Genomic DNA, 11,143 nt, shown 5'->3' on the forward strand with positions numbered 1-11,143 from the left:
GGGGTGGCAAATAACCCTTAAAAGTTATAACAGTGTAAGCGCCACGGAACCAAGACATAGTTTGCAAAGCATTAGATGCAGCAAACTCCTCGCACGGTAACTACCAATCCATCAACTCGCGACTAGCTGCGGATTGTCGAAATATCCTAGCCAGCTTGGTCTCCTGTCAACTGCAGTCTCTCTGGGGGTTGTGCATTTTCTATCACACATATTGACCCCCCCTGTTTCTTTTATCCAGAAACGGAAACTCACTACGACTGTCGCCAATTTGATGCCCAGACGACGAAAAAGTTCACAGTAACTGCCCAAAGATCAGTGTCCACTACAGTATTGCCTAACCAAGGGTACCTCAGAAACGCAGCCGAATAAATCGCGAAATCCGGGCAAGTGTTATTGTTTCACCAAAAAACTATTTTAGGGCAGTCATTCCCAGGGACTCACCTCCGTGATGGTTTTCGTTCATGAGCCGCCTAGCCGGAAAGAATGCAGTTAATCTCGCACATGCTCAGCAGCACAAGGTTGTCTCATCCTGAATAACTAACCCTTATTGATAAGATTATATCTTTACGGGCTCCTGCGGCATTGGTATCGTTATAACACAATGTACTCAATTGGCAACATATACGCAATTGCTGCGGTAGCAATCGTTGGCGGTGGTTTGTTTGGTTTCGACATCTCGTCCATGTCGGCCATGTAAGTCCATCTCTGATGCTTGTTAGTTATTGTGGTATGTTGAAAGTCGGACTAAGGAAGGCGCATTTACAGCATCTCGACACAACAATACCTTTGTTACTTCAACCAGAAGCCTGAAACATATGAGCCAACCAAAGATGTACAGGAATGTGCTGGACCGTCGTCTTCTGTTCAAGGAGGCATCACAGCCTCCATGGCTGGAGGGTCCTTCTTGGGCGCCATAGTATCTGCGATTTTGTCAGATAGGTGTGGTCGAAAAAGTTCAATTCAGATTGGTTCTGTAATCTGGTACGGCATCCGTCCTTAAACTCGATGAGATTCGAACAAGCACTAAGTCATTTCTAGGTGTATTGGTTCAGTTCTGGTCTGCGCCTCCCAAAACATTGGCATGCTCATTCTCGGCCGTTTTATTAACGGCATTTCTGTTGGAATATGTTCAGCGCAAGTACCTGTCTATATTACCGAAATTGCACCACCGACAAAACGAGGTCTTCTTGTTGGTGCTCAACAGTGGGCTATAACTTGGGGGATATTAATCATGTACTACGTTTCGTATGGCTGCTCATTTATTGGCGCTACATCTCATCCGCCCTCACCAACTGCATTCAGAGTCCCCTGGGGCTTACAAATGATCCCTGCCATATTTCTATTCTTTGCACTCTTCCTTCTTCCCGAGTCGCCTCGCTGGCTTGCGAAGAAAGATCGTTGGGAAGAAGCCGAGGCCACAATAGCCCTTGTCCACGCCAAATGTAACCGCCAACATCCGTTTGTTGTCGCTGAGATACAAGAGATCAAAGATTTTTGTCAGTTTGAGAGAGAGAATGCCAATATCTCCTGGCTTGAGCTCTTCAAACCAAACATGATTTGGCGAACTCACATCGCAGTATTCACTCAATTCTGGTCTCAACTTACGGGCATGAATGTCATCATGTACTATGTCACCTACGTCTTTGCTATGGTATTCAATGACTTCCCACAGGCTCCCTATAGTAAGTCGAACTGACAAATCCTTCAGGCCGGATTTTCTGGAAACAGTGGTTTGGTTGCGTCGTCAATCAACTACGTCATTAATGTCTTCATGACAATTCCTGCTCTCCTATTAATTGACAGAATTGGACGTCGGCCAGCATTAATAGGCGGAGCCATATCTTTAATGATCTGGTGGTTTGCAACAGCTGGCATCCTTGCTACATATGGCCATCCGGCACCACCAGGAGGGCTAAACCACGTATCAGCTCAGTCCTGGGTAATTGCTGGACCGGCATCAAAGGCTGTCATCGCTGCTTCATACCTTATAGTTGCATCTTTTGCACCAACTTGGGGCCCAGTCTCTTGGACATATCCCCCAGAGCTATTTCCGCTGCGACTTAGAGCAAAGGGAGTATCCCTCTCAACTGCTGCTTGTTGGGCAATGAACTTTGCACTTGGATATTTTACACCGCCTGCGTTCACTAACATTGCCTGGAAAACATATCTCGGTAAGTCAAGTTGGGGTTTGCTATCTTGGGTCGGACAAACTTGGTCTACCGCTGTGCCTAACAAAATTTAACTAGTTTTCGGGGTTTTCTGCACTGCCATGGCTATTCACGCATTCGTTTGTTTTCCGGAAACTGCTGGCAAGCCCCTGGAGGAGATTGAGGAGATATTCTCTTTTAATACCCGTGCTTGGAAGACTCGTGCAGAATTTGCCTCTGGCCGGCGAATGGAGAAAGGTGGACTTAATGGTGAGAAGCATACCCAGGTCGGTACTGTGGAGAAGCGTGAAGGCGCCAGCTAGGCAGATGACTAAAACCTTGACCTGCATACTGTAGGGCTTTATTAACCTGGGTTGACTGCTTTTATTACCATGTATATGCATGATGCGTGGTTGTTTTTGTCCCATCGTCAGCGGCATTCATTTCTGCAGACATAGCTAGAAAATTTAAACTAGTAAGCTCTGGTAGCTTGCTCTCCGGCGGATGGCACATGTTCAATGAACTAAATGTCAATGTTGGTGCTTTTCAGCCGTACGTTAAACGGACCGACGCTGAGATGTTAATTCATGTTGTTAACGCCAATTTTTGGTGGGACTAGGACAGACGGCTAACTGCACGAAATCGGCCCAAGCCTGAAATTTTGCTATTTTACAGTTCAGACCAAATGAACAAATACAAACAGACAAAAATTGCTTTCTCCCAATAGTAAAACGGAGCGTCCCGTGGGAACTCAAATTGGTTGACAAGGCTGAAGGTGCAGCTTGTATGCCCTCTTGGTTGTCGTGTTGTCCGAAGTCCGGAGGCTTTTGGTTAGCTAAATTAGCCTACGGTCCCAAGACTCTAGGAACCGTCACTAACTTCATGTTCCTATGGAGCAAAAAGAAGCAAACTTTGCCTTGGATATTTATCAGTGTCAACAGGACAGTAATAACATGGAGGGTACTGAGCGTGTCTGCGGCACCATGCATCACGGAGACGTCGATCAAGGAAACGCGACAAAGAGCGGAACCGAAACCTTAGCATGCGTTGCTTGTCGCTCTCGGAAACTGAGATGCGACAGGACCGCTGTGCTCCCGATGTCGTAATAGCGACACAGACTGTGTTTACCCTGAATCTAGGCGTAAGCCAGCTGTCAAGAGGGAGAGCACACACCGTCTGGAAGAGCGACTCGGTAAGTGCCCTGTGCTGCCTCACATTCGACAAGAGAGTGTATCTTACATAGATGAAAAGCTCAAGTCAAACGCCGTCTGCAAGCCACAAATAGAGCAACTACCGAATGCAACCTGAGTGCCAGCAGGCCGCGGCAGCAGGCGAATCTCGCAGTACACAGTGGTCATGTTGAAAACCACAAGCCTAGTATGAGCGTTAATCCTTGAGGCGTTCAGGATGATGCAGCGGCCTTGAGCCTGCAAGACGACAAACCACCATCCAATAGTCAACACATTGGCCTTGGTTTCAATGAAACACTCCCACCACAGGAAGTCAGGAACGAGCTGTATGTCTCATTCTTGTGGCACCTAGTCCGGGATCAAAGTCGATCTAACCCGGTACAGAAACGAGAAATTCTTCGCAAATCAGTATCACGCCATACCAATGATTCATTCAGGGCGATTCTATCACTCATTATATGCCGGACCTTTTCGGAGTCCACCAATAAGCTTACAAAACGCTATTTGGGCCATGCCTGCCAATGGTGACGCTAAATACGACCAGTATGCAGAGATATTATACAAACGCGCCTGCAACTATGTCGAAGCAATGATATGAAGGTAGTGAACGTGGCTATTGATATTTTATTGGGGAAAACGTATGAGTGCCCTAGCTGGGGATTTAGTATTACGGAGTCTCAGCCTCAGCTCCGATTTACGATAACAGGAACCAAATGGATCAAACCACTTAAGCTCTGTCTGACACGGCGAGTTCCCGCCAAAGAAGCCTTCAGTCTTTAGCAAGCCAATGGGAGGCAACGAGTAAGACAATTCCAGTAGAAGTAATAACGTTACTCAACATAGTTTGGTCCTCTATTTACCACCGAGGAATCTCAAATACGTTTTTAAGGTTAGCCGCAAATAAGGTTTTCAATGGTGAGTTGATCAACGGAGGCAACGAGCCAAAAATAGTGCCCCCTTCGAGCAATGCATCGTTCAAACGTCTGGTGACTGCGTGATTTAAAAGATGACTGAGCACAGGGCTGGTGAATTCGAGCACATAATAAACGACATCTACCGTTTGACATGAATCGCCAATACGCCTTCACTACCTGCAGTGCAAAGGGACTTGACACGATTTACAAGTCAATTCTCACGCATGGACACGGAATCGCACAAGATCTCCAAATCCCGTCGACGTCCAAGGCAATGCCGCGAAGAACCTGAAACCTTTGAAGGACCAAGTCACTCACATGTGATGCGCACGGTTGCCTTGAGAAGATATCCCGCATACAAAGGTCAATGTTGATTCATTGTTGTCCGGTTCAGGTACTGGTCCAGGCAATCGTTCTACGGTTCTCAGACAACATTGAAATAAGCTCTGGGAAAACTGTGTCTGATGTGCATTCAATTTAATGCCTTACTCAACTTGTGCCTCGTCTTGATCAGCTTCACCTTGGAATTGAATACATGTACTCTCTGGCCACGCCAATTGATTCCGGGTACGGGCGGAGTATGTAGGGTCAAATATAATAACCACGAACAATAGGATGATCTAAATGTTATGGCAACTACACACGCACGCACGCGCGGTGTGCATAGACATAGACATGGAGGGACATGTCTCAAATAGGGGCGCACAGAATACTGTAAGCAACCAGACAACATCTACGTTGAGGGAAATCTAAACTAGACCGCAGGCCTCAGAATCTACTCAAGTAGTATCAAATATAAACAAGTCATCACGCCCTCTTCCCTCTAGCACTGCACTTCCTGTGACCCTCACCCTCAGCCTCATCCTGATCCGCACTTTTGACTCTGGTAACTTGAGCTATCGTCTTTTGTCCTTCCCGACTCTGGTATCTTAGCCCTCAGGATGAAACTCCCTCTTATTTCTGCCGTTGCCATGGCGGTTCTCATGGTTTCGCCGGCGATGGTGATGGCAACTCGGTGGAATAAGACTCCGGGGGTCGCGCCTGCGATGCCGCAAAGGACGGTGACTGGCTTTTCATTTATGCCCCCCTGGGTACCGCGGTCCAACACACGGACACCTCGACTGACCCCTACGCCTCGTCCGACTGGCAAACGTTTTACATTTCTGCCCCCCTGGGTACCAGAACAACCGCGGTCCAACACACGGACACCTCGACCGACCCCTACGCCTCGCTCGACTGGCAACCGTTTTACATTTCTGCCCCCCTGGGTAGGACCAGCACCGTGGCCTACAGGGATACGACCGAGTCCTCCGCGTCCTGAGGGTCGGCCGCGCGAACTCCTGCGCCCACGTCCTCCCGTGTCGCTGCGTCCGCTGCGCCCACGTCCTCCCGTGTTACTGCCTCCGCTGCGCCCACGTCCTCCCGTGTCGCTGCGTCCGTTGCTCCCACATCCTCCCGTGTCAGTGCCTCCGCGGCCCACAGGAACACCTGGACCGATTGAATCTTATACGAGGGGAGTTAATCGGAAGAGAATTCGTAGCACTCCGTCTCCCCTACGTCCTCTGGGTCGGTCGCGCGGGCGCTCTCTAACTTCGCTGCGTCGGCTACGCCTACGTCCCTCCGTCTCGCTGCGTCGGCTGCGCTTACGCCCTCTCGTGTCGCTGCCTCTACTGCGCCCACGGGCTCCCGTGTCAGTGCCTCCGCGGCCCACAGGAACACCTGGACCGATTGAATCTTATACGAGGGGAGTTAATCGGAAGAGAATTCGTAGCACTCCGTCTCCCCTACGTCCTCTGGGTCGGTCGCGCGGGCGCTCTCTAACTTCGCTGCGTCGGCTACGCCTACGTCCCTCCGTCTCGCTGCGTCGGCTGCGCTTACGCCCTCTCGTGTCGCTGCCTCTACTGCGCCCACGGGCTCCCGTGTCAGTGCCTCCGCGGCCCACGCTCTTCCGTGACGCCGCCTCCACAGCGCCACGGGCTCCCGTGTCAGTGCCTCCACGACGCCACGTCCTCCTGTGTCGGTGCCTTTTCCGCGCCACGCCCTCCCGTGACGCTGCCTCCGCGGCGCCCACGTCCTCCCGTGACGATGCTCCGTTGCGCCCACGGGCTCCCGTGTCAGTGCCTCCGCGACGCCCGCGTCCTCCCGTGTCGGTGCCTTTTCCGCGCCCACGCCCTCCCGTGACGCTGCTCGGCGCCCACGCCTCCCGTGACGCTGCCTCCGGGCGCCCACGTCCTCCCGTGACGCTGCTCCGGGGCGCCCACGTCCTCTCGTGACGCCGCCTCCGCAGCGCCCACGTCCTCCCGTGTTGGTGCCTCCACGGCGCCCACGCCCTCCTGTGTCGCTGCCTCCGCCGCTACGGCCTCAGCCGCGTGCGCTTACTCCGCCTCAGCCAGGTCGCAACATACCGACGCCACGTCCGATTGTCCGCCGTACCGGCCGTAATAAACGTTGGGGCAAATATGGCCGTTTGGGCGGTACTGGCGGCCCGTACGGCCACGGGCGTTTGCCTCCGCCGAATAACCTTCTACCACCACTCGTTTCTCCTCCGCCTGGTCCGTTTCCGTCACTCCCACGCCCTCCCGTATCGAGTGTACCAGGCCCTCTGCCTCAGCCGCGCCCTCAGACGCTTCCCCGTACTCCACCTTCGCCAGGTCCCAATCACATACCGCGTCCTCCTACCCCTCGTGAAGACCCCCCTACTCAAGCTGAGGTATTTAATGACTATGCACTATGCCGCGGTTGTTCTGCTGTGCTGCACATACTAATTATCTGAAATAATAACAGTGCATTCCATCGAGGTATAGCTTTGGGACTTGTCATAAGCGAGTTAAGGGCAAAGACAAGAGTCGCCCATGTAAGGACACATCGCCAGTACGTTAGGTCTTCTATATACCAAGTCTATCTAACATAAACATTAAAGCTAATTCGCTGATCAAAATGTTAGTGTTCTTCGAAACACGGCGCGAACCGCAAATGTAAGTGGGAGGGTAGGAGGTGGGCTGAATGCGCGGATCAGACATAATCCGTCCATGTCGAGCCACATAAGCCGTCTTCGCACTTCCCGCACTTTAAGTCGATACGTTCCAGTTTACCAACAGCTTTCCCGTGCATCTCCATACCTGGAATAGGAATGGGGGAGTAGAAAAGGGCTGGGCTGCGTCGCGTCCTTTGGGCGAAGAGGGGACATTTAACGTTAGTATTAGTCTGCATTGCCTTTGCTAATGTGGATTATTTCGATTCGGGCTAGTTAGGTACTATGAGATGCAATATTAGACGCATTTGAAGAGAGTAAGAGAACTAAAGGAGATTGTAGAAGCAATATTTAGTATTTACAGCGGATAGAAGAGACAAGGTTACTACCGCAGCTTAGCTAGATAGAGCAAGCGTGGTCTTGGTCCTACTTGGCAATAGTTTTCTCTGGTAAGGGTGTAACAAGCACGGTATAATAGAGGATAAAGCTAGGTAGCTGCTTTGGGCCAACAAAATGGCTTAAGCTACCCAAATTTAAGTAGCGGGGCTAAGGGGGCTGTGTAAGTATTTTATTCTAAGATAAAGCTATACATATTACTGCATGTGTATAATAGAGGCAATTTTAAAGACACAAGTAAGACAATACATAGAGGTTATTACTAACTAAGGAACGAAACGAGAATGGGGCCCTTTGTAAGGTGCGCGAGTGCACAGACCGCGCTTATTCTGCAATATGAATGATAACTAACACTACGCGTGAGAAAGTTGTATTGTTCAGTGTATTCTTATTCAGCGCCTGAAAGATGGCTTGCTTCTAGTACCGAACGACCCCTTCGACATACTGTTCGGAAAGGATATAACCCGAAATAGCCGTGACATCTGGGATGATGACCGCCAAGAATTCATTCAAACCAGGCACCCCGCGCCCGTCCACTCACGCAACGATTACTTGCGCTTGGTTCAAGGTGTATTAGTGTGGAAGCTAACGTCCATCTTCGTGGTCCCGATCTCCTGGTCGGGCATGATGCGAGAAACTTGCAATCCACCTTAAACCTGCGCACAATGTATCCACAGCCACTCCAACGTATTGTTTGGGCTCGCAATTCCCAACGCACCGGCAAATATGTGCGCGGTATTTTTGATCTGGCCCCAGACCAGGCAGTTGTTCTGCTGGTTGATCTCAAGACCTCAGGACCAGAGACATTCGCCGAGCTGCACAGGCAGCTGCAACCACTACGAGATCATGACTACCTCACGTATTGGAATGGTACGACAAGAATCTCACGGCCTATTACGATCGTAGCTTCGGGAAACTCTCCATTTTAATCCGTTATCGCTCTTAACGCAACACACCGGGATATCTTCTGGGACGCAAAGCTTGAGAATTTGGTTTCAGTTCAGGCTAATTTCCATACAGATCCCATCACATATAAATACAATCGCTCGAACTCGTATTTTGAGTCCACGGAATTCCGAAACGCAATTTTGTAAAAGTACCAGAATATGTCGGCTGCGTTACCAAACACACCAGAAATGAAAATATCACATCGACTCAACTGGAGCAAGCAAAATCTCGTGGTCTTTTGGCCTGGTATTGGAATACGCCGTCGCAACCACCGAACCTAAGAGAAATAGCGTGGAGGGTTTTAGTAGAAAAGGAAGTCGACATCTTAAATATGGATGATTTGGGGGTTGTACAGGCACGGGCGAAAGGGGTAACATAAGACCGTGATGCTATCAACCCAGGTAGGTAGGTTGTCCCCAAATGACTAGAGAAACAAACAATTACGACGAGCTGTATCTCCCCATGCAGTCAGCGCCTCGCCACCCTCCACCATCGTATATGTGACAATAGTGGCAAGTCCGTCTATCGTTTGCTTAAATGCGCGTGGGTTTGGGCCTACGCAGGGTAATCAGGCTGCCACAATCCTCACCGATTGCAGTACACTTCTCCATGCAGACACTAAAAAGAGGCACGCAGACAGTCAATTATTATTGCTCATGGAAACGCTTAATAGCCTCAAGCTAAAAATGGGTGAGCGCTAGCACCTACCAACTCAAAGTGACGAATAGTACATATAACCTGACGCTGGGCTTTGGGGCCTGGAACATGGCGTACATCAAATAGGATAACATGCGATAGTAGCCTAGGTACTAGTCTTTAATTTTTCCGGATTAAGCAATTGATATGCCTTTTAAAAGTTTGCGAGATATTCTTCATTGATGCCCTGATGCATTGACGCTCACGTAGTTATTTTTTAGATGGCATGGTAACAGCTGAGGCTTCTGCTGGCTGATGGATCTGCCGCCGAAAATCTCCGATTCCGATTGCCCATGCAACACAACGAGACCCCAGATCAATTAAAGGGATATAAAACTCACACATGACTTTCTATTTACGAAGTAAAAAACTCCGCTCTAAAATAACTCGACCTTGTACCTGCAGCTATAACTGTACAATTGTTGCTGTGGAGGCATCATGGTCACCAAGTCCATTTCCTCGTTCAAGGTCGCTGAATCCATCTCGCCAGAGCCAGTGGCCGAGGGAGATTTCTTTCCCGATAGTGCCAATTTATACCCTAAGTTTCCGGAGAAGATTGGGAAATCGGCCGTCGAGGTGTGGCTCTTTGATGCTACAGCAGAAGATGGCAGTACTTCGATAACCATTTCCTTTTTTCGCGATGCTTTAGCAGCACCCGCAGGATTTCGCATCGCGGTCAATGCCACTTGGGCTGATGGCGCTATCTGGAGCAGCCCAGTGATTTTTCCAAATTCCATCATCACATCGGACGGGCCTGGTCTGGATAAAGGAACTGTCGTCGGCGTGTGGCAGACGGACAGTGACAACAGCAACGCAACCTTTGAGGTATCTGCCGATCTTTCTACCGCACAAGTCGTTTTCAACGTTCCGGGTAAAATAATGGGTTCCCTTTTGCTGAAGTCCTTGGGATTTGCCTCTCTGCCCAAGACGGCCGCAGAAGCTGAAGCAGGACCGCGTATTTACTGGATGAGACCCATAGCCATGGCTGATGCTAAGGTTGACATTACTTTAACCTCGAAGACGCCCGAGGGTCAAACTACCGACAGACGGTTGGTAATGGGAGCGGGCGAAAGGGCCTTTGGAGGCGTTGATCGGTCGTGGGAAGCTTTGGGTTGGACGAGAGGCGTCACAGACTCCGTCTTCTTGCGAGCCAAAGCCGGACCATACACCCTCCAGATGATGATGCTGGTTGGCAAGGCTGAGAAAAGTTATCCAATAACTGCATCTGCGAGGCTGTATTGGAACTCCGAGTTGATATGCGCACCGCGGACTGTCATTGGCGTCGATGAATTTGCTTCGCAAGCAGGAGATGGCGACTCACTGGCTGTGACCAGAGTCTTTGCAGGTGAAGGCCTTCCAGCCATTTTCCGCCACAGAAATGTCGGGTATCGGCTCGAATTCAATTCTGTTGGTGCGACGGAAGCGCAGAGATGGGTGTTCAATACTGTCCACCAACGAGCCTGGTATTGTAAGCCGACAGGTCCCCCAGGACCCGATGGAACGGGAACAGGTAGCTCAGGCTTTCTAGTATCCGTTGAGGGTGGGTTTCTTGGAGCTAAGGAGTCATTTCATGGCTGGGGTTATGAAGGACAAGTCGTCTTGCCGGAATAAGGCAATCACAGCAGCAGCTTGCGCTGACCTGTCAATACATTAAGTAGCTTGTAGTTGTTGCAGGTATAAGCTTCAGTCAACAGGACACGAGGCACATGCAGTCAACAGCAACGACCACAGTCAGACATGACGAAGAAATTTACAACTTCCAGAATATTGGCATAGATTTCTGCTCGGTATATTACTCTAAATTATGTAACGTCCAGTCCAGTATCGATTGATATGCATTGCGAAAAGGTATCTGTTTTAATAATGTCTGTCGGAAGAGAA

The 11,143-nt window shown here is 50.0% G+C and overlaps 3 protein-coding genes across 3 annotated transcripts; 2 read left to right on the plus strand and 1 right to left on the minus strand.

Annotated features, from left to right (window-relative positions):
* Positions 1–601: 601 nt before the first annotated feature.
* VFPPC_10855 (sugar porter (SP) family MFS transporter) lies at positions 602–2,470 on the plus strand (the record flags this gene model as incomplete). Its single annotated transcript, XM_018289159.1, has 5 exons — positions 602–693; positions 766–981; positions 1,039–1,651; positions 1,709–2,171; positions 2,247–2,470. 5 exons carry the CDS (start codon positions 602–604, stop codon positions 2,468–2,470), a joined length of 1,608 nt encoding a protein of 535 aa, XP_018142847.1.
* Positions 2,471–5,538: 3,068 nt separating this feature from the next.
* VFPPC_17900 (hypothetical protein) lies at positions 5,539–7,282 on the minus strand (the record flags this gene model as incomplete). Its single annotated transcript, XM_022429573.1, has 5 exons — positions 5,539–5,754; positions 5,809–5,985; positions 6,040–6,604; positions 6,685–6,926; positions 7,220–7,282. 5 exons carry the CDS (start codon positions 7,280–7,282, stop codon positions 5,539–5,541), a joined length of 1,263 nt encoding a protein of 420 aa, XP_022285373.1.
* A 2,418-nt stretch (positions 7,283–9,700) lies between these two features.
* VFPPC_14837 (hypothetical protein) lies at positions 9,701–10,873 on the plus strand (the record flags this gene model as incomplete). The annotated part of the gene is made up of 1 exon (XM_018292605.1): positions 9,701–10,873. One exon carries the CDS (start codon positions 9,701–9,703, stop codon positions 10,871–10,873), a length of 1,173 nt encoding a protein of 390 aa, XP_018142848.1.
* Positions 10,874–11,143: the final 270 nt, after the last annotated feature.

This window comes from Pochonia chlamydosporia, chromosome 5 (genome assembly GCF_001653235.2).
Source record: "Pochonia chlamydosporia 170 chromosome 5, whole genome shotgun sequence".
Taxonomy (NCBI): domain Eukaryota; kingdom Fungi; phylum Ascomycota; class Sordariomycetes; order Hypocreales; family Clavicipitaceae; genus Pochonia; species Pochonia chlamydosporia.